This window comes from Embiotoca jacksoni, unplaced genomic scaffold (genome assembly GCF_022577435.1).
Source record: "Embiotoca jacksoni isolate LCO1_2020_lvr unplaced genomic scaffold, fEmbJac1.0.p SCAF_23, whole genome shotgun sequence".
NCBI classification, from domain to species: domain Eukaryota; kingdom Metazoa; phylum Chordata; class Actinopteri; family Embiotocidae; genus Embiotoca; species Embiotoca jacksoni.
Genome location: NW_027185374.1, coordinates 5,213,405 through 5,237,497, shown reverse-complemented (window position 1 = coordinate 5,237,497; position 24,093 = coordinate 5,213,405). Strand labels below are relative to the sequence as shown.

The 24,093-nt window shown below is 40.9% G+C and overlaps 2 protein-coding genes across 2 annotated transcripts in view; one reads left to right on the top strand and one right to left on the bottom strand.

Moving 5' to 3' along the window:
- The window catches only part of LOC138203500 (inactive serine protease 35-like), an 84,538-nt gene that overhangs the window by 38,237 nt on the left and 22,208 nt on the right, over positions 1-24,093 (top strand). The window lies entirely within an intron of this gene.
- Positions 16,935-22,538, bottom strand: LOC138203496 (terminal nucleotidyltransferase 5A-like). Its single transcript, XM_069158399.1, has 2 exons — positions 21,507-22,538; positions 16,935-20,338 (listed from the first exon to the last, which is right to left on the bottom strand). Exons 1-2 carry the CDS (start codon positions 21,930-21,932, stop codon positions 19,523-19,525), a joined length of 1,242 nt encoding a protein of 413 aa, XP_069014500.1. The 5' UTR covers positions 21,933-22,538; the 3' UTR covers positions 16,935-19,522.

The window sequence follows — 24,093 nt, the reverse complement described above, 5'->3', positions numbered from 1 at the left end:
ATGTTTCAGATAGTGTGTTTGTTTTGACTGCTTCGAACATTTAAATGGAAAAACCCTCTCTGCCTTTTCACATGATGAATTGTCTTTTATATTCTCTTGTTGTTTTTTTTCTGATAAACATTGCCGTCATCTGTGGGAAGTAAAATCTGCTCGTCTCCGTCGTCCCTCTCTGCTGGTCTCGTCCTCCTTCCGTCCTGCTGTGGGACAATAATCAGTTAACTCCAGAGACAGGAGCTCATTTCCTTCTCTTTCCATCTTTTTGAATCCAAGTTTTCCGTTGCAGCGCCGTACACTTTAAATCCCTAACAACCCGCTGTGTGTGCCTTATGGCTTTTCACTGACCGAGGTGTGTTTATCTGTGCCTGTCTGTGGTTTCCTGACATCATTAACAGAGTCCATAGGCAGTAGTATAATGTCTTTTTGGTGGAACTGAAAGGAAATGTTTGTTGTTGTTGGTGTAATCTCCTGCTCTTTAGTATCTGAGAATTATTGTCGAGGAATTAGGCCGCAGCCTCTGCAGCGCACTTTATCCTGCGGTTAAAATAACGTACATAAACAAAACTGTGAGGGCAGAAGAAATGCACTATGGGGAGGAAAAAAGTTGCACAGTTTTACATGTGTTTCTTAAGGATAACCTTGCATTCACAACACTGTGATGAATGTAATTGCAAAGCCATCCAGATGAATCTACTCTCTGCTAATTACTGAGAGGAGTTGAGCAGAATATGTCTTGCTTTAAGTGATAAGACTCTCAACAATAAGCGTGTCACCAATAAAGCTTTCATAAACACTAGACAGGAAACCAAACTCTCAAACACAGCTGTATCCATTTCCAGATGTCATGGCCGCACTTGAACTGTAAATTGTGCATTCATGTTGTTTCCCTATATAAACTGGGTCTGTCTCACCCTGGATTACCTTTGTCCCTGCGATCAACCCCGCTCTGTCTCGCTCTCTCTCTGGCTTTCTTTGTTCGTCTCTCTGCTCGCTCTCCACAGATATCTGCTCACCAGCTGCGCTCAGATGGCTGAGAGGAGCAGACGGGATGGCTTTTTTTTTTTTTTTATAGAGCGTGCATGCACACAAACACCCACACAAACACGCATGCAAATGCACACTCACAAAGAGTGACCTGCTCCAGCAGGGATCCAGGACTTTTGTCCCCAAGTCTAAAGATCTATGCTCTCATTTTTCCATATCTTTTCACTGCCTATGACCACATCAATATGAAACAGATGCCCCAAACTCACAAGTGAGTGCAGACAAACATGGGTTATAGTCGAAGAAGGTCTGGAATTTGGCTGTTTCTTCGCTCTAATCGGATTAGGGTTTCTTTTTTTGCAACTAATATGAAAGTGATTAGACTGCAGCTTTTGTCCCAGAGAATAAGGAAAGTATTTAATAAAAACAGGGTTGCTTAAAAACCTTTTTTCAAGTTTGACCTGTACTTCTCTCTCTGTATGGTATTAGTTGTGATATACAGTGGATACGGAAAGTATTCAGATCCCTTTAAATTTTTCACTCTTTGTTTCATTGCAGCCATTTGCTAAAATCAAAAAAGTTCATTTTATTTCTCATTAATGTACACTCAGCACCCCATCTTGACAGAAAAAAACAGAAATGTAGAAGTTTGTGCAAATTTATTAAAAAAGAAAAACTGAAATATCACATGGTCATAAGTATTCAGACCCTTTGCTGTGACACTCATATTTAACTCACATGCTGTCCATTTCTTCTGATCCTCCTTGAGATGGTTCTACTCCTTCATTGGAGTCCAGCTGTGTTTAATTAAACTGATTGGACTTGATTAGGAAAGGCACACACCTGTCTATATAAGACCTTACAGCTCACAGTGCATGTCAGAGCAAATGAGAATCATGAGGTCGAAGGAACTGTCCAAGGAGCTCAGAGACAGAATTGTGGCAAGGCACAGATCTGGCCAAGGTTACAAAATTATTTCTGCAGCACTCAAGGTTCCTAAGAGCACAGTGGCCTCCATAATCTTTAAATGGAAGAAGTTTGGGATGACCAGAACTCTTCCTAGACCTGGCCGTCCAGCCAAACTGAGCAATCGTGGGAGAAGAGCCTTGGTGAGAGAGGTAAAGAAGAACCCAAAGATCACTGTGGCTGAGCTCCAGAGATGCAGTAGGGAGATGGGAGAAAGTTCCACAAAGTCAACTATCACTGCAGCCCTCCACCAGTCGGGGCTTTATAGCAGAGTGGCCCGACGGAAGCCTCTCCTCAGTGCAAGACATATGAAAGCCCGCATAGAGTTTGCCAAAAAAAACACATGAAAGACTCCCAGACTATGAGAAATAAGATTCTCTGGTCTGATGAGACCAAGATTGAACTTTTTGGCGTTAATTCTAAGCGGTATGTGTGGAGAAAACCAGGCACTGCTCATCACCTGCCCAATACAATCCCAACAGTGAAACATGGTGGTGGCAGCATCATGCTATGGGGGTGTTTTTCAGCTGCAGGGACAGGACGACTGGTTGCAATTGAAGGAAAGATGAATGCGGCCAAGTACAGAGATATCCTGGAAGAAAACCTCTTCCAGAGTGCTCTGGACCTCAGACTGGGCCGAAGGTTCACCTTCCAACAAGACAATGACCCGAAGCACACAGCTAAAATAACAAAGGAGTGGCTTCGGAACAACTCTGTGACCATTCTTGACTGGCCCAGCCAGAGCCCTGACCTAAACCCAATTGAGCATCTCTGGAGAGACCTGAAAATGGCTGTCCACCAACGTTCACCATCCAACCTGACGGAACTGGAGAGGATCTGCAAGGACGAATGGCAGAGGATCCCCAAATCCAGGTGTGAAAAGCTTGTTGCATCATTCCCAAGAAGACTCATGGCTGTACTAGCTCAAAAGGGTGCTTCTACTCAATACTGAGCAAAGGGTCTGAATACTTATGACCATGTGATATTTCAGTTTTTCTTTTTTAATAGCTTTGCACAAATTTCTACATTTCTGTTTTTTTCTGTTAAGATGGGGTGCTGAGTGTACATTAATGAGAAATAAAATGAACTTTTTCGATTTTAGCAAATGGCTGCAATGAAACAAAGAGTGAAACATTTAAAGGGGTCTGAATACTTTCCGTACCCACTGTATCTTCAGAAATTCACAGTTAGTTTTGTATTTTTTTAGTATCTGGGGCTCAGCTCTTGTGATGACTTGGCAGAAGGCTTTGCAGCCACCTCTTTCTCTGTATATCAGATCCACTGACAACTGACTGTCCACTCACCCACCTCCCTTGGTTACTGTTGCCACCCCTGTCAAGCTTTTCATTGCTCATTGGAAATATACAACTATACATGTGGCAGATTTAAAGCTCCAATCTGTTTGCATTTTTTTTTTTTTTTTCATTTCAAAGAGAGGTAAACAACAACTGGCTTTGTGTTTCTAGATAACAGCAATAGACGATGACACTGGAAGATCTTCTCAGCGATAGCTACCTAGTTAGCTAATTAAGGTGACATTAATTCAGTGAGTTGGTTAACAACACATTGAATGATTTTACGGCTCTGTAAATTAGTTTTTAGCTACACACAAAAAAATAAAGCAGCATTTCTCACGTTCGCTATGCACAGCTAGATGGTCCCATAAGTAGCCTATAATAATGAGAAATACAATAAGTAATTAATTCTAACATATCACTGTTTACATGCTCAGCTTGCTGTAGCTTACTTACTTGGGCAAGTAAGACAGAAGTTATCGGTCTTGCTTGTGTAATGCAGCCAATAAAACAGTATTTATTTTTCAGTGGTACGCAGAAAAAGCTTTTAAGATGAGAGCCAGCAAATGTGTTCGGCAAACCCTGTCTTGGACAATCAAGTTTGGCTGGGATTGCTTTAAGTATAAACTTCCCTAAATACAATAAAAAAAAGCAGGCCAGAGCCGCAGCCCAGACTCGGATATGTAAGAGGACAGAGGAGGTGCTGTTGTGAACCAAGCTTTTTTAATGTAACCGATAATCCAACAAAAAAGCCATGGAGCTAATGGGTGGCTACAATTCTTGGTAGTTAGCCAGACTTTTACGCTTTTATTGTTTTTCTCAGAAAGGCTGAAAACATCAGACTCAAAAGTCTCTAAATGCAGAGTACTACTCTTGCAGCAGCCGCATGCACACATCCCTTCAACATGTGGAGAAAAACAAAGCTTCAGTTAAGGTTCTCACATTTAAACGCTAAAACAGCAATCTGGGTATCCAGACTGTGTTGTTACCACGGCGACGGGGAGATCAGGGTGTGTTGCCGGGCCCCTCTGATCCTGGGTAACCTGTGACCAGTCCCTTCTGCTGGGTTTCCCTCTGATTGGCTTTTGATGGTGACATAATAGCTGGGGTCGCTTTCTTGACCCCGCAGCAGAAATCCGTGTCTGTGTGCGTACGTGTGTTTGTTTGTAACGGCAGGGGTAACGGAACGGCTGAAGGGGAGGGAAGGAAGGTAAGAGTGGGGTCACAGGGTGGATGGACTGAACAGGTTTCAGAGGATGTGAGAGATGGTGGGCCTCATGTGTAAACATAGCTCTAGTGTGACATGAGAAAATGCTTCTAAAGTGTGTGTGTGTGTGTGTGTGTGTGTGTGTGTGTGTGTGTGTTTGTGTGACTGTGACTGCCTGTGCATGTATTCACATCAGGACTACCTTCTCACAGTATTTCAGTCGAGCTCCTTTTGAGAATCACCTTGGATTTCATATCTTTGAGATGATAAATACTCGGCTCAGTTATCAGATATTAAAAAGGTTCAAGGCATGAATGAATTAAGTGTTTGGGCCAATTTTTGGCTTTTTGCTGACACATTGCTCTCTCCTTCACACACCCCCTCTCAGCAGTCTGTCTATCTTTGTTCGACCCTCACCCCTAACCTCAGATCTTGGAGCCCTTGCCGGGGTCATTCGAGAGCCCACGGTGGAAGGCCATAAATCTGCTATTAGGAAGACAAGTAGCTCAGTGACATTAGATTCTGGACTTCACTTTCACTGACATGAGACCTCTCGGGTCTCAGACTCACATCCATCAGTTGGTGGGAACCAGAGAGAAGCTTGGCCACCAGAGGAGGATAAATAAATGAAAAAGATAATTATGAAGTATGAGATCTTCATACTTGCAGTTTGACTGCATAAAGTTTAGTCAGAGATACTGATGTAGTCTTTTTTTTTTTTTGTAACTCTGAATAATTCAAGTCCAAATTATCTAGCCCATTATCACATATACTGTCTCCCAGGGCTTTACAGTCCCACAACGCCAAACAACCCTAATGCAGCCCAAATGTCAAAATACAAAAGTCAACTGACTTTTGGGGGAGGCCATCTGAAAAGCAGTAGGTAGGAAAATGACAAAATAAATAATCAGAAGCAGTTCAGCAGAACCGTGGTATGTTTTTGGTTAAGGCACAAGCAGTACTTCACAGATGTAACATCATTTGAGTCGTGCATGTAAATGTGGCTACTCATTTTAAACCAAACTATGGTCATTTCATAAACCATTTTACAGCTTCACATGTTTGTATTACCAACACAACTAAGGTCCAGTATGCCTAATGCCACATTTTCTCAATTGTTGCAGATTTTTCTGTCCTTTGTGTTTGTGCACAAACTCTGTCCTTTTAAAATCTGTGCTGCAATTCCAACTTCAGTTCTGCTTATTCTCATATTATACCTCCGTAGAAGAATGAACCACAAAACATATTTTCTTCTCCGCACATCAAGCAAGTCAATTTTAAGAAGGGAACATTTGATGAGCACAACAAATACACAAAGTTCTTTCTCTCTTAGGCATTCATGCCATATGTGTGTAAAAAATACACAAACCAAACCAAACAAAACAAAGGAAAAACGAACTTCTCTGTAGATCACTAAAACACCCCTGATTAGCCCTAACCACCCATTAAATCATGCAGGAATGTCAGGAAGAAATGAGAGCAAAACAGAGAAGTACCAAAAGAGTGAAAAATATGAGGAAAGTGGGGAAAAACAGTCTGAAAATCAGAAAATATGAGGAAAAAAAAAAAAAGGAAAAAAAAAGCGGTTGATGTTTTACAGTCTGGGTAACTTTTCCTTTTCCTCAGAAATGCAAACATGTTGGTAAACTGGGTTGGAAAGCCATGGTTGAATCGATACTGTCTGACCATCGTGGTCGCACTATTGCAATGGTTTAACTGACTGCAATTAAAATGCACATTGCCGTGCAATTACTCGTTCTGTTTTTAAAGATTTAGCTTTTTTAAGTGCTTTGAAACCAACCAATCATCTATTTTCCAAAGTGCCGGGAACGGCACTGAATACAAGCAAACATCGGAAAAGGAGGTAACTTTTTGTGCAGATTGGTAACGGTTGGATTGGAACTACTGGTTAGACTGGCAGGTCAGAGTGGGAATGCTGATGTTGGCACTGTAACCTTCTGTAACAAATGAATGGTTTGGGAAACATAGACTCAAGAATTGTTTTGGAATGATATCAAGGAAAGAATTCATATGACTTGTACAGACATATCATATTCCTCCTGTATGTACCCAGTATGTCTGTCGTCCACCATGCACAAAATCTGAACTCCAAATTTAGACTACTGGAAGTCAAGCACTTCTTAAAACTTCATTTGCTAAGGTGTTTTTTGGATAGGGAACATCCCAGCCGACTTAAAATATTCAGTTTGTTTGCTGTGCAAACATGATAGACCACATGCACGTGCAGTAGCAGCAACATGTGCACACACACCTCACAGTTACACAGACATGGCCATGCATGCTGCACACTTTCCATGTGCTGGTCCAAAGACCAGGAAGTGGGAGGTACACTCACCTCTAGTTGATGAAGGAACACCTCTTTTCTTTTCTTTTCTTTTCTTTTCTTTTCTTTTCTTTTCTTTTCTTTTCTTTTCTTTTCTTTTCTTTTCTTTTCTTTTCTTTTCTTATCTTTTCTTATCTTTTCTTTTTTCTCTTCTCTTCTCTTCTCTTTTCTTTTCTTTTCTTTTTTCTCATATTTTCTTCTCTTCTCTTGTCTTGTCTTGTCTTCCTTTAGCTTCTCTTTTCTTTTCTTTTTTTCTCTTCTCTTCTCTTAGCTTCTCTTTTCTTTTCTTTTCTTTTTTTCTCATATTCTCTTCTCTTCTCTTCTCTTCTCTTCTCTTCTCTTCTCTTCTCTTCTCTTCTCTTCTCTTCTCTTCTCTTCTCATGGATTAGCTTATCAATTCACTGTTTTATTGATGGCCATCAGATCAGAAGGTACTGCTAGACTAGCAAGAGTTTGAGTCATAGCTTACCTGATCCTTTTACCAAGTTTTAGCAGCACAAGAGTTGATTAAGACTGTGTGTGTTTGCAGAGTAACTCATCTCCCGGTATTGGCTCATTCATGAGAGATATCTCTGATCTCTCAAGTACCTCATTACAATGTACGAGGGGGGATCAAACGGTTTCCGGCCTGCTCCTGTTGCGCAGCACTATGACATGCATGGAAGAGGAAGCAATAACTTTCATGAGAAAGTGTTCCAAGTTTCATCGCTTGATCAACATCAGCACCTGAGATACACACGTTTTTGTGACTGCTGGTCCTGATGAATCAGGGATTTTGCATCCAACTACAACTTGAACCTAGAGTTTTCATCAACCCTTCTGTCAAATTTGGGAAATTGGCAACAGAAACCTTTGACGTGCGTCAGAAAGTATGGCAATGAAGTAATGAGTCCGACCAGGAGGGTTGTCTTTGACCTTCGTAGGGTTTCAACGCGCCCGCTCACATTGAAAACAGGCAAATTTCTCAGCCACAACAGCAAAATAATCACTACCTGCCGCCCCTGCTCACTGGATTTACAACTCTGTTGCTTCTTCGTTCTCCAAAAATTTGACACAACCTTTTATGTGCGCTCTCTGCTCAAGATTCAGGTGCATGGAGAGATCGCCAATGCGCTGGACCAGTGGTCACAAAAACATGTGACAGGTGCTCAATCATTGAAACTTGGAAAATGTACTCAAAGGTTATAGCTTCTCCATGCTCCATTGGCACGCAACAGGAGCAGTCTCTTTTTGATGGACTCTTGCATGTCCACATTATATCTCATTATTAAGTTCAGCTTGTTAGCTTGCTTAATATTTTCTATTTAGGAGTAAATGCAAAGTACAGATTATTAAGGTATTTGGTTATCACCAAGGAAATTTCGACCTGCACATGGTAGCAGATGATTAATCAGGATATCATCTATTGGAATTCTTCCTCTCAATATTTAGTTGGAGCCAATATCACAGCAATCCATTTAGTAAATATTGTGGTGCCACGTGTGGAAAAGTCTTCTTTTCTGAGGACAGTCATAACAGTTTATCCAGCAGTTTGGTTAGTTTGGACCAACGTGGCACATCAAGCAAAACCTCCTAGGTTTGGGTGGATGGTTGAGTGAACAAAATGCCAGCTTTGATGCCCGGGACTGCAGTTTGTATCCTGTCTCTTTCCAACAATCAAAACTGTTTTTGTTTGAATGTAACTATGACCATAACCCTACGTTTTACCAAACAGTTTTCGTCCAAACCAAACCCAAACCATAGGGGGGGAGATCAGAAATGCCTTTTATGAATTATCCTTGTGATTGTCAAGGGCTCATATTTGAAGACACTAACAATCTTTGTTGAATGCAAAATATTTCACATAATTCAGGGATTTTTATGCATGAGAATATAGCAGCTGAGTAGTATCAGACATGGATAGTTTTGTAAGTTTTGCACATATTAATACAGTTTTCACACAAGCCCTCCACACAAAAAAAAAACTGATAGAAGAGTTATAGTTTTCAACTTTAAGCCCGAAACAAATAATTCACACAGCTGCATCCAAGCTGTGAGAGAAGAACACTGGGTTAAGTGAATGCCAGAGGACTTATCTGATAAGGGCCACAGGTCCATTTCCAAACAGCATGAATCCAGCAAAAATACCTTTTATATTACCTAAACGCTTGTCACGGTGGTTAGCATTAGCACAATAGTATCCATGGTTCTATTTATTTGTTTGTCATGTATAAATGTGGTGCATAGATTAAATGCTAAGCATTTCCTGGATTAACATTAAAGTACATTTATTTGGGTCCAGTTAGGTACCCAGCATTTTGTTTGTCTTATTAATTTGTTTGCAAATTGCATATGTCTGCAGCAGCTGAATTTAATGTAAAATGAGCAGCTGTGTCACACTGTAGAGCTTTGGGTAAGTTTGTTTTGGTTTTCTCTGGCTGGGAACGGCGCTGTGTAACTGGAACCAACAAACCCTGAGTCTGCAGACGTAGCACCGTCTGCTCGTGATTTTCTGACCAGCAGCTCTAATAATGCACAAAACCTTTGCCTGGGTGGCTGTTTGAACACATGCTGTTGTGACTGAAGCAGTTTCTGTGATTAATTAGAGAGAGTCCTTCATCACACATTAAACATTTTCCCCTGAAACAACTTTTTCGTCAACAATGTACAAAGGAAGAATGGCAATAGTGGTTTCCTGGAGGAAGCGATAACACAAATTATCAGTGTCCTACAGCTACATCTGATGACATACGATGCTGTAAAGCTGAATGCTAAACATGCCTACATGTACACAATCGTTTCTTGAGGCCAGCTTTAACTTTCCGTTTCCCTGTATAGTGACAAAGCTATACTTAACCACATACAGGTGTGTTTTTGGCACGAGTAGCAAGCTGGCAGGTGTGTTTGCGATGTGATAATGACTATCATTACCACCCAGGTAAAACCAGGCGTGTTAGCGGGAGGCTGGGAGGGAGACGAGAGGAAAAGCAATAATGCTTTTACCAGGATGTGAGCGCACAAGTGTTATTTCTGCACCTCAGACGCACCTAGAGCCATAACACACATTTATACTGAGATACACACACAGAAACACAGAGCAGGACAATGACGCACAAACAGAAACTCACACAAATTAGCACCTTGTTGATTTAAATTTAGCTCCAAATGAACCCTTCAGATGGTATCTGTGCTGAAAATAAATGCCCCTTACAGATACCCGTTATTTTACTGAAGGAGGGGAGTGCAAGTCAGTATTATAAGCTATACTTTTTTCCAATATAATAATAAAAATGTTGAAGCCATACACTCACCCATGTAGAAAACCATTTTACAATTTGTAAAAAGTATATTAAATGTGATTTTATTACTCATAATAAATGCAATTAGTAATTTCAACACTGAAAATCACCCGTCTGTGTAACATGAGGGGACGTATACCATTGGAAAAGTGATTTTTTTTTTTTTTTTTTGGTGGGGGTTTAACATGTCATCCTAAATCAAATTGAGTTATAACTAATTCCCAGCCAGCCAGCGCACGCACGCACGCACACACGCGCACACACACACACACACACACACACACACACACACACACACACACACACACACACACACACACACACACACACACACAGCTCCAGGTAACCGAAGTTAGCAAACAATATTTTCTCAGGACCTGCTCTCTATTTCTGCTGCCTCACCATGGGGGGTAAATCCATCACAGATTTTCAGTACCTCCTTGGGTGCTGTAAACAGAAACAGGCAGATGTGCACACACATGCACACACACGCAGAAACACACATCTTTGAATCATGGTACTTGTGAGGACTTTGTTGGCTGTTAACTTTCTCACCACATACCAAAGTGTCATTACATGAACACTTTGACCCTTAATCTGTTCTAGCTCTACACGAAGGCTTCAACATAACTTCAACATCTTAAAAAAAATAAGGACAAGAAAAATGACATCGTGTTTCATTGGTTTTTTTTTAATGATTGAAACACATTTTCATACACACACACAAGCACACTTGAGACCTGGTTGTTCTTTAGTCTGGTTGAAGAACGCTCCAAAGAAAGCATTATTCTCCAAAGTGTTATTTTAAATGCTAAGGCTCCGGTGCCAAGAAAAATGCCATGATAATTACCAGCTGCACCAGTGATAAGAACAAAAATGTTTTTGTAATCATTTACACTTTAATGATGATGATAATTGCTGTGATTTCAATCCTGATTGTTTTTTTTTTAATTTGAACTGAGTGTTATGATTGCTAGCCAAGTGGTACTTTAGTGTAATTGTGCAGGTTGGTGTGTATGTGTGTATTTGTTAGATAGCAATATATCAGATGTTGTTTTGCTGGAGAGAAGAGATGGGACTCTCATGGCTAGTTGCTACAACACTGATGTGGTCAAATAAAATTATCTCGGAGGCTACGCCATCCAAGGATAGGCGGATTTAAAAACCGGTGCGACTTTCTTAAATTTTATTTAATTGAGCTTATAAGTTTTAAATAAAACATTTAACAACGTTTAATAAACAATTTACTAAGGTTTTATTTAGACAAAAAGCTCCTCCTCCTTTAGAGTAATTTTTTCGCTTGAACTTTAACTATAATTGCTGACTTTATGAATTAAGTGTATTATATGTGTATCAAATCATTCGTTAATGATTAATTAATTTAGTTATTTGGCAGTTTTTGATGAGAAACCCTTCATAAATAGAAAATAGGTTCTAGTTCCACCACAAGGTTGACATTTTAGATTTTGAATGATATGTCTGAAACTATTGGCTTGATGGTAAAGACATTCATGGTACCCTCAGAGCGATTTGTAATGACTTATCTGACATTTTATGTATCACCATCATCAGGTCAAAACGGTGACCTGCCGAATATTTAGTTTTATGACCAAATACTAAAAACTGATGACAACTATCAGCCTTAACTACATTTTGTGTTTTGTACTAATTTGAGTATTTGTACTAAGAGAATAGTTTATCTGCTTAACATCAGCATGTTAGCATTGCCACTGTGAACATATCTATGTGACATCATAGACTGTATATAAAAGTGAACAGCTTCTGGGTCTGAAAAACAAGGCCAATAGGGATGTGCCATAAAGTGCGATATCACCGAGGGCCACTAGGGGTTGGCTCCAAAAAGCCACCGGCTCCATAGACTCCCACTCAAATTTCTCTCATTAAATACAAAGTCAATCAAATTGTTTTTTCACAAGTTATTTTGGTGTTGTTTGCTAAAGTCCCTCCTTCTTAATAGTTTTGTAGCAGTTCATCTGAAAATAATTTCATCATTAAGTCGTTATTCGGCCTCAAAAAGTGGTACTTTTGGAGCGTGTCTGTTCGATTGACGGGCCTGTGGTGCAGTCCACTATAGGAGGGCGGGACGTAGTGTCCTTGGGTTTCCAATCAGATTGCGTCAAATCCATTACTTGCTCCTCCACAGCTCGTCCAAATACACTTCTGGCTCTAAACTGCTCCGAACTATCAAAGTAGCAATGGCCGATAGTCCAACTCAAGGTCTCATTACAGCAGGTAACAAACCAATGGGTGGCATCAGTGTTGGTTGCCGCTTGGTTGACATGAGCATTTTACTCAATGTACCTCCATACCTAAATTCAACCTCAGAGCTGTCAGCATGTGGCTGGAGACTCTTGTCAATATGTACCTTACAATTAACCGGTACCGAAAACATTTATCTAAACTTCACTGCCTCAAACAAAATTAAACTGAAATGAATTTTCAACATGGATTTTTTTTTTACCGCTGCTGAGCTATACATGGATTTATGACACGGTAACCCTTGTTCCTTTTGAGAAAATAAGCCAATAATCGTCACTGATGTGTGTCAAATTTCAGATTCGTCTCTCCTTCTTTGTTAGTGGCTGATTTCTGCACTGCAACATGCCAAATCTTTACTCCAATACCGGCCCCGGTCCAGCTGGCCAAACTCTTTACACAACCAGGCATAAACACTTAAGATTAGTGATCAATCTGATTTATTGCTCTAGCTAGTCAGTTGTTTGGCATCTGATGTCACGGAAAAATCTCCCAGTGGTCGGTTTGTTCCACAAGTACAAAATATTATCATTGTTTTGCCTAATATTCAAGAGGATCAAGTTTTGCTTATGGCTGCTATTCGTAATCCCTAAAAGCAACATCGTCCACAGATATCTGACACTGAAAGCTAGACGTTAACTCAAGTTTTCCTGTAACACAAATACACAGAAAGCGCAAACACACAAATGCAGACATGCCCGCCCACACACAAACACTCTTTTCACACACTTCTGTCTTCATCTTACTTTATCTCTCTTGTCCTCTTTCACACACATGCACAGATGCACAAGTCGTCGTTTCTCACAGTCTTGTCTTGCTGTTGTTTGATTTACTCTGTGACCTTTGACCCCATCTGGGCTGAGCTGGACGAACTATTGGCCGTGCTGCTGCTCCAACTGGTAAATCTCCAACATAACCCTGCGTAAGTGTGTATGTGTGTGTTCGCATGTCGAGGTACACATCCTAATTTGATCACTCTGGTCCAAAAACTGAATTTTTTTTTTTTTTATAAGTAATTCCTTTCTGTAATTTGGTTTATTTAAAAAAAAAAAAAAAAAAAAAAAAAAAAAAAAAAAGTAAAATTCTTTACTTTTTTAGAACAAAATATTGATTATTTACATATATTAAAAACAACCTATGCTACCCGCAGCTTTTAAACAATAGTTAAAACCAAATGAAGTTGTACTGAAATGTACTTCTGCACGAATAAAAACTTGTCAGCACAGCACCCACATTTCCAGTGTTTTACAAGTTGCTAAGAGACTTTTTGGTGTTATTCATTTCCTGTTTCTGTGAAGCCGAAATTGATTAAAGATAGCAACAATGATGGGACTCCATCTGATCTTTGCCTGTAAAAATACGCACAATGGAGCCTGAGACCATAAAAGTGAGAAAGGAAAGAGTTTTGTACACTACAACCCAGGAGGGCCAAATAAAAGTAGCTAATTTATTTGATCAAACAACGACATATGATATTTTTAACTGAATAAGGTCACTTTGACTGAGACTTATTTGTGGTCTACCTTTGTACTTCAGGGGTTGTTTTTTTATACAGAAGTCAGATTCCATATGTCTTAAGTTATGTTGTGGATAAACTTCTTTATGGCGTCCCTTACAAATGTCATATCATTTCCTTAAGATGATCGTATTCTCTGAGGACTTTAACCCATGTTTTATGTTTAAATCTAATACTCGTGGTAATTTATTCCTCAACATACCCTTCACCACAGTGTAGATAGCACTATGCTAAAGTATCTCACTATCTGTTTCTCAAAATCTGTATCAGTGCTTGGAGAATTAAAATAAAACAATATGGTCATACTAATAATATTATCCTGTAAGAAAGGATAAATAAATCTGTCAGTGCTCGTTCGAAGAGATAAATCAAAAATATTATTTTCTTCACATGCCTTTGATGCCTCTTCTTCTGAAACTCATAGCTGTGGCATTCTGCTAAACACGAGTCTTTGAAGGCGGTCTGTAGCTTTGAGTTTTTGAACAGATGTGGGATTCCCACTGTTTTCTCCTTCACATGGCCCCGGCCCAAAACTTCAGTAAATCTGGCCACTCGCTGTGGATTACGATTTACTAGTCTTGCTTTGTGAAAATACATTTTGTCACTTTGTTGTTGAGAACAACATGAATCTCTACATGGTACCTATGAGGCTGAGGCCAGCAGACAATTGGCTTAACACAGTGTCCCAAGTGATGTTCTTCCCTTTGTACACTAACAGTATTCTTCCATGTGCTCTGACTTGTGTAGTACTTCAATTTCGACAGGGTAGAGTTTTCTCTGACCGCACACTGCCGTTCTGCACTCACTGGAAGTAATGGTAGCAACTAAATGTAAATGCTACCAATGCAAATTGATGCCGTAGTTAACATTTAATAAAAGATTATTTAACCATTAACTAACTGTTAATAAACTGGTAGTGGTTAATACTTATTACTGTATTTACTAATGCCGATAGCACCCTCAATAATGAGTAAGTAAGGCATAAATTGATGCCTTAATTAACATGAACTAAATGGTTATTTTAAGATGAACTAACTGTTAGTTAATGATTACTACTGTATTTACTCACTGTTATACATATCTGTTGACTTGAATTATTTGACCAACACATAAACACCCGGATTCCTTCTATCCAACAGCAGTATGGTGGTACTTAGTGACAAATAAATAGTTTTGTGAGCTGTTCTTCAACAGCTGCCACTTCCTCAGACCCCGCAGTTTCAAAATACTTTACGTTGGCGGCACCTCTTTTTCCTGTATGGAGCCAAGATGGCGATCATTGAAGAGTGCATCTGTCCAGCATTTCATACGTAATGGTTTGACCATTTTGAGCGCACCATCTGGGTACTTGTTTTGCACTGCGTGTTTCCACACTTAACAGTGTGACACTTATGCACTCAAAATAGCAAGTGTTAGTACGTGAGTACCCCATTTAGAACTATTTGGAATTAAATTGGAAACAGGGCTAGCCTGGCTCCACAAAGGTAACAAAATCTGACTACCAGCACTTTATATCTTTTTTTTGTTTTGTTTGTAATCCTCATTGTTCAGGAGCTTTGTAGGAGCTTTCAGGGGGAATTTTTGAGACAGAGCAAACGCGAGCTGTTTCCTCCTGTGTTCAGTCTTTGTGCTAAGCTAAGCTAACCAGCTGCAAGTGGTACATTTATATTTCCTGCAAAGACACAGGGTGGTAGCAGTTGTCGAATGTCAGGGTTGGGTTATACCAGAAAGGAAATGGTCTGGAAGGCATATTGTCTGACAAGTTTGTTAAATCGTAATAGTGTACACCCTCTCCCTTTTCTGTGATATTCTCTCTCTCTGCGACTCTTTGTGAAAATTGCTTCACACACTTCTGTAGCTCGGACTACCTGTTGAGACACTACATGAAAGCGCCATGGTAGCACACTTTATAAGCTTCTGTGTTATTGGTTTAGCTCTTTACCGTGTTGTGCAACATGCTAAATTCCCCAATCCCTTGTTCTCAGTTCTGTTTAAGCCCTTGATAAGGAAGTGGACTGATTTTTTTGTTTTTGTTTTGTTTACCCTTTCCAGAGAGAGTGACATAAAAGATGCCCAGACTTGGGTTAGGTATGTGTTACAGTACAATAGCCAGGAAATCTCTCCACACTAGCCACACCAAAGCTTTGCGTACATGCTTATGGAGGAGGCTAATCAGCTTTCAGCAGATGGGCTAATGTCCTTACAGCGGCTGAGACCGGGCCTATATTTAGAGTCCACTCTCTCCCTCTTAGCAGGGGATAACACTGGCCCTGTTTTCCTCTCCATAGCTCAGCTCCATTCGCTTATATTCATCAAGAACCCGCGGAGGGTAAATTAAGGGAAATGAGTGACGACTACAACACTGCCGTGCACATGAACTTGCGTACTCAGTGACACAGTCATTAATCTCACCAGCAAGATACAAGTGACACCTCAGAAGCTTAGGAAGAGCATAGAAGTGAGGTTAAAATCAAAAATAAAGAGGGGAGAAAATAAGCAGAGACAAAGACACAGACAGGAGACAGAAAAAAAAAAAAATGAAAGAGATCCTGAAAGAGGGACAAAGTAAAATATTTTTCTCAATGTGAGCAGGGAAAGTGACATCTGGAGGCTGAGGCTTCTGGGCATTACAGGGATGCAGACCTGGAGCCAATCTACTCGGAAAGTTACCATGTGTCTCTGGAGACCAGGGCTCTGCTGGTAGTAAGGTCTGTGCATATACAAGAAATCGACCTGCTGGTTCAGATACACTCAGCTCTAATGAGGTTGGCAAATGGCGACCGATGATTTCTGCTGACACTCGTCCGTGACGTCTTAAAGAGGGAAAATCCTTCACGTTCAACTGTCACTTGCTGGCAGTGAAAGTCATACCCGTTCAGATTTTGTGGGCACCTCAGAGCGTTGACCTAAAGAAGACTTTCCCTGTGTCTGTCAAAACCTGGGCACCACAGATCTGTTTACCTCGGCTAAACTGAAGGTCGATAAGATGAAACATCACGCAAACGGGCATCGTTTCAGGTCGTGTGTGTCAGCAGAGAAAAACTTCAAATGAAACAACTCATGTCTGATGGGCTTTTTTTTTGCTTTTAATTATCAAGTATGTCAACTTGCACACGATCATCAGATCATTATTTTCATGTCCAAACAGGACGGCAGTTACAAACACTGAGGAACAATGAAACAATCTCTTTGGAGCAACAGAAATCCATGTGAAAGAGCACAGAGCACACGTAGGCTACAATTAACACAGTATATCTCAGCGTAGCCGCTGTGTCCACCTGCGCTGCTCTTCATCAGCCAAAATAAAACACAAAATGCATACGCCACAAAAAAAACTTGTTAGATTCAACGCAGCTTTGAATCTACCTGCTACGTCAGCCGAACACAAACTTTACAAAAATAGAGATTGATAGAAAAATAGGAGATCTGACATGTTTGAGAGAGAAAATGCTGAGTCACTTTAAAGCTGTAAATTTACACCTGTAATTTTCATGATCACAAATATCTACCCAAAAACTCAGCCAACATGATTAATTGCCATTCAAATATCAACGCGATTGGGTTTATTTATACATTATTTCCACACTGAGATATAAAAGTTCAAAGGCTGCCAATTGAAAGAGTGGATTAAATATGTGTTGGCCAATGATTTTACATCATCTTTGAATCTTTTTTGCTGTAAGTATTCCTTTCTGCTGGCTCTCTGACTCACCTGCAACATCCCTGCGTACACAATCTAACCTCCACCCATCTGATAAACATACAACTTGTATCCCAAACCTTCTCTCTTATGCATGAAGGCAGTTTTCTTTTACAGTGCATTCATTGTGACAAAATGCCCTTAAACTGCAAACAAAACATGTCAAAAATGACCATTTTATGTATTTGATAAAAAGAAGATACAAAATTAGAACCTTTTAAATGTATTACAACCTTCCAGTGTAATTTTTGAAAATTGATTGCGCCTGTTTTAAAATGTGTTCCAAACATGTGCTTTCTATGTGATAAGCATTTTCAACCTAAAGGTACCCTGTAGAGTTTTTGACAATTAGCAGCAATATAGAGCAATGTTTTGGTTTGTATCATGCTTATGCATGATGCACATATGCAGCCGAGCATTAGGGTGGCGCAATGAACACCCTACTTTCACGCTGTCTCACCGAGTGACAGCTGCAACTGCAATGCAGTTAACACTTTCATTTGATCCCAAGCAAACACTCCATGTGTTTTGGCAAGTAAAACTGAATGTAAACATAAGTTTGCTTACATAAAAACTCCACAGGGCACCTCTAAGTAAGCTTGAGTAAAACAACTTTAAATCTACATATTAATATGCAAAGTGTAGAAAAACACTGCAGGAAGCTCAGTAATGAAACTGCGGGCATTTTTATGTTGTTGCTGGGTTATAACCTCCAAAAATTAATCAGTTATTTTCTCTCTGTAATTGGCTTTTTGGATTTAAAGCTGTACACTGATTGACCATAATTTACAATCCAAAAACAACAGAAAAAGAGCAATTTATTTTCTTAATAAATACCCTTTTCTTTCTGTGCATGTCTCTTAAAATTACAATCTATTTTACACCTATAAGCATTTTTGATCCGCCTGCCAACCCTTCTACAGATGATGAGATTAAGTTGTTACTTCCTCTTTGGTAATCAGGATGAGTACTTGTCCAGCAGGACAGCTGATAAGAGCAGAGTCTTCCGTTGAACACTGTTTAAAAGATAATTTGGTCCAATTCCTCCCTCAGTGTAAAGAGACCTTGTTCAGCATGGGTAAATTCTTTGACCCTCAGTACATTCATTATCATCTTGAAAAGCTTAGAGACAACTCAAAAGTCCTCTACAATAAAGAATCACAAAGATATGTCTTCCCTTTAGGCTTTATCTAGGCACTTAAAGAAATTATTCCTGTAAAGAAATAAAGCATGCATTGTTTTGTTGTTTCTTTTTTCTTTTTTTTTTTTAACCGAGTTCAGAAAAAATTTAGTATCAAAGTAGATCTTTGGATTTGTAAACAGTATCCAGTTCCTCTTTTTGCATTGTCTGTGAAGAGGCAGTCTCTTAAACACGCACACACGCACGCACGCACGCACGCACACACACACACACACACACACACACACACACACACACACAGTGGACATTTAAACTGGATGAATCAATATCTTCAGCACATCGTGTGTGTCCTCTGCTACTCTTGTGAGCATCTCTTTTGGTTTTTAATGTGATTATCAAACATGCTCCTCATTTCAAACTTAAGTTCTTGTGAGCTGTTACTCACAGCATGTGAAGAAAGTATCTTGTCCAGGCTATTGATGACTCCAAGGCTGTGGTTAGCCATCAGACCGGTAGGTAAGCCTCTCTCATTGGAATCTCTCGCTGTGTGCTCAGCTTTTCATGCTGTAGCACCCAAACCCAGGGGAAAGCTTTCTTCTGGCCCGATGCCTCGATCCAGGTTCCTTGTCCTCATTTCATTTCCTTCCTTTGTTCTCTTCCTTTATCTGCGCTCTTTGTCTAACTTTGTCTCACTTTTCATCATCTCATTTACCTCAACTTCTCATCTCAAGGACACATTAAAGAGATCACAATTCATCCCTTTTCATGAGGCATGAATTCCACCAGTTAGAAAAAAAGTGCATGGATGACAGACGGTTTAGTTACAGGGCAACCAGGTAGCATACATGGGATGTTGCGTAGGAGGAAGGTACTGCTGATGAGGCGATGGAGGACAGGAGTAGACAGGCTGAACTTGCGCTACGTAATAGTGACTGAAGTTGCCATCTGAGACGTAAGGAGCCGGCTGGTAGAAGCAGGTGACGTTGGCAGCGTTGGGGATGGCGTTCTGCTCGGCCAGGACCCGAAGTGCCAGCGACGAGATGAGGTTGAGCGTCTGGCGCCTCTCGTGGCCCATTAGGCACACAGTGCTCTCCTGCACCACGTCGTACAGTGTGGCCAGGTAGATGTACTTCCTGTCCTCCAGGTCTACAAAGTGGTTCTGCAGGTAGGACTCGAGCTTTCTCCTTTGCTCGCAGACATCCGGAAAGTCGATGAAGAAGCGCGAACACATGTAGCGCTGCAGCAGTTTCATCTCGCTGTCGGAGGCTGCGCGGAAACCCCGAACCAGCAGGTGGCAGTACTTCAGCAAGCCCCCGCCTCGGATCTCCTCGGGTGTCCTCGTGCAGATGAGGCGCTTGCGCAGGTGGTCAAGGGCGGTGGGGAAGTCGCCGTAGACACTCTCACCGAGGATTGTGGGGTGAAAGTTGTCAGCCATGGGGTGCTCCGAGCACTCGTAGAAGAGGAGAAGCGAGTCCAGGCGAATCTGGAAAGAGTCCACGCTAAACTCGAACTGCCGTCGAAGCGAGTCCACAAACTTAAGCTCCACATTTTTGCCGCGGTTGTTGGAGAGCGAGATGAGACTCCAGCGATCTGAGTCGTTACACACCTTTACCATCTTTTGTACGTATGCCTCCTAAAAACAAATACATAATGAAAATTAGGTGACATCACAGAATAGGCATCATGATCTCTGTCTTCTGACAGGTTTTAATTAGGTCATTTTTTTCCAAAAGCCAAAACTGAAGATAAAAAACTAAAGCCACTATTGGACCAGAGAGATTTTATATCCATACTTAAATACCTAGAGAACACACAGGTCCATAGAAGTGACAATCAGCTATGTTAAAATCATGTTACTCGTATATGTACAGAATATTTCTACCATCTTCATTTGTGTATTTTGTACAGAACACAAAACTAACTGCAGCATGAGAAGAGCAAATACCTGGCTATAATTGAACATAATTATTTGAAATCTTGAGCACTAATTCACATTTAAAAAAAAAAAAAAAGTCATATTTTCTTGTTTACATCCTCTTTCAAGCCATCCAACCGAGGCCTACTGCCTTCTCTGTGTCTGTGAATCAACTCCTCCTCCCCCTCTTTTCCTACTTTTCACAGATGCAATAGCCTTTACTGTCAGTTTTAGCACCAGTTTATCAACCACTTTTCTACCTCTGAAAATTATACTCGACTTGATTATCAGATCGATGTGATCATGATTAGGCTTTAGAATTATTGCCCTGTGGGTCTTAGGTGGAGGTGTACTGGATAGAAAGTAGACAGTAGGCCTCAACAACATTAATGCACCAGATAAAAATCCGGATTTGGTCTGTTAGTCATTATGTTTTGCTGATCACATCTGCTGGTGGGCCATCAGTAGCCCAGGTAGTCCTTGGTATCCAGGTAACTGAGGGCTGACTCATTAATGTGGATCCGACTCCAATTGGATTAAACAGAATCCTCTTTGAATTGGAAACTCAACGTTTTTACTATTTGTAGGCTCATGTCTCTGTGCTAAAAGAATGTAGTCAGGGAAGATCTCAATATTGTTTTTTTTATAAAAATGTATTTAAAAGTAATTTCAGTGCATTTGCAAACAGGAAAACTGTGCAATGATTAGGGAAGTTAAACAATTTCTGCCTAACTGAGTAAAGATAAAAAATAAAGAGGGGAAATGAGGCTCTACGTGTGCACATATTTCTTGGTAAGATTGAAAGCCTGAAAACTAAGACAAATGTTGGCTGTGCTGTATAAGATCTGCAAACTGTTTGTGAGTCATGTGTATCTCCATGTAGTACCTTTAAGGTCACTGGTGTGATCTTTTCTTTGTTCACCCCCTCGGGCAAGAAGTCTAGAAGAGAGTCCAGAACTATATCTTTCACTATCTGAAACGCCATCTCTCCTTTCAGTTCGGCGCAGAATATTAAGTCCAGATCTTTCCATCCCAGACCGCTGTCCTCGTGCAGGACGTAGCTGGCCGCAGAGCCGTTCAGTCGCACCTCCCGGACATGTATCCGCTTCTCCTCCATGCGGCTCCGGACCACCTTGACGATATCCCGCGGCTTCACCTCGAGAGTGGGGAAGCTCCAGCGGCCGTGGATGGGGATGGAGCCGGTGAGGATGGTGTCCAGACGTTGCACTTGCTCCCAGTTGAGCACGCTGAGGTTGATGCTCTCCCCGTCCGCGCAGCTGTCGGCCGCCGCACAATCAACACTCTCTTCCATGTTGATAGGAGGTAGACAGAAGGAACGTAAACGTCGAAACTTTTCACTAACTCCAGTAGGAGCAGTGGCATCAGCTCGCTGCAACTTTCTGTGGAATTTACCCCTCAGAGCTGAACTCTATCATAACAACACGGTGCAATACGACGCATGACGGAAATAACTTGTTGGGCGGTGTTGTCCTACTTCTTACATAAAGTCTGCAACCCAGACGAATTCAATTCATGAGCTTGTCCCGCATCTGCTACCCGCTTGCGCGCCCCGCTCCGGCTCTGTCGCCAAACTGCGGAAACCAGGCATCCACTGTAAATGTCGAACTGCTTGTTCCTCTCGATGTTAGCTTGTCCCAAAGTCCCAAAAGCTCCCTGACGCATCCATCTCATCCGAGAAAATCTCTCATTCACCGCACAAGTTTTACTTCTGCCCTCTTTGGTTCACTTTTACGCACCGATTATTGCGCGTCCATGCTGCGCAACAACAACTTTACGCATTGTTTTACGACTGCTGTACTTTTCCAATGGACACCTACTTTCGGGGAAGCGGTGTATGGCTGCTTGCCCTTCACATTTTGCCCGTCTGTCGCTCGCTGATACTGCGTGATGCCACAGAGGTCCCGCTCCACAGCTGCTGGAGAAATTGTGAACAGCGCGCTTCCCGTCTGAGAAGTTGTGGGGCGGGTCCGTTTGATTGACAGCCCTCACCAACTAATAGCTTCCCACTTTTTTGTTTGAATGGCTGCAAGCTTGAAGATTGAAGCGTGTCCGAGGAAGACAACTGGATTCAGACTGGACTCTGACTCTCAACTTTTATCGCTTTGAATCAATTAATTGGCGCTTCTTCGTCTACCAAAACACACGTAAACCAAAACTTCAGAGATGCAGCCACCTCACAGTCACACTTGTCCTATTGTTCTTTATCAAAAGGGGTACTATTTCTCTCTGTGCCCGTATCAGTTCTCTCCTATTCAGTTTGATGTATGAGGAAGAACTCGTTCACAAATCTGTGCGTCTCATCACAGTATTATATATTCTGAATATATTGTAACCTTTTAATCTGATGAATAGATATCAATCTCAATAGTAAATGATTCCATTCTTACATTACAGTTCTGGTTATTCTGATCATTCACAGGTGAGGCTGAAAATGCACATGCATGCCCCCTAGAGGTGTATTTGTTTTATACATCATCATTGCAGCTCCTCTTCTCTTCCAAGGTTACTGAACAAACCTGCAGCCCACGTTTAGTCACCCGTATGTGCATCTAATGTAACAATCTAAAAAAGTGTGTGTTGGCAAAGAACATCTCTGATATGTGTAAATTGTAAGAAAGTGTGTCTGTATGCGGGGTATGGGACACAGTCTCTGCGAGTTAGTTGTCACAGAGAATCTATCAGTGCAGAGCTTGGCTGGTATACCTGCGTCACTACAGACGAGCCCATAAACCAGCTTATTGCAGATTACCCTCTATGTGCAATGACACACGTTCACATAGACACACAGGAGAGTCACAGAGTGATGCAACCACACCCACTCGTTAAACTTTAAAGTATTGTTATCTCTATGCTTTGTGCAAACTGTGATGATAAAACGTTCAAAGAGGCAGGAAAGGAATGTTTTCAATGAACAAACTTTCGAGTAATGTCAGACAAAAACCAAGAGAACCAAGATTGGGTTATTAATATTTGAACATTGCGTGGCACAGTGACTAAAAATAAGGGTTATTCTTGAAAATAAATATACAGTTGTATGAAAATTTGTGAGATCTTGATATTCATCTGAGTGTGAGATTAATGGTATTTCATCCATTGAGTATTTGAACTATGGCGACATCGACAAATCATTTCACAATAGGTCCAGAGGCACTGATGTCAAGTTGACTGCCAATGATTACAGGATCAATGACATTTGTTTGTTCAGTGAAGTGTGCGGTAGCTGTTTTCACTTCTCTGTACTGCCTCTTCTCTATCTCTCACAATATAATAGCGGCCTCTGAGTGTTAAAATAAACAGAAGTCACATTGGAAGATACATTTTCTTTGCACTGCAAATGTTAAAGGCCGCGGGTCAGTCAGACTCGTCACTATTCCCATTCACCAACTGGCTCAGTGTCAGGCTTGCTGCTTACCATGATGCAGCGACTTACCTGACCTCTGACTTGCCAAGTG

What these genes read in the sequence shown, in the direction of transcription:
- LOC138203496 (XM_069158399.1), bottom strand. Translation starts at nt 21,932, where the DNA reads ATGGAAGAGAGTGTTGATTGTGCGGCGGCCGACAGCTGCGCGGACGGG. An exon ending in TCACACCAGTGACCTTAAAG is followed by an intron (nt 20,339 to 21,506) that starts GTACTACATGGA and finishes ATTTGTTTTTAG; the next exon opens with GAGGCATACGTACAAAAGAT.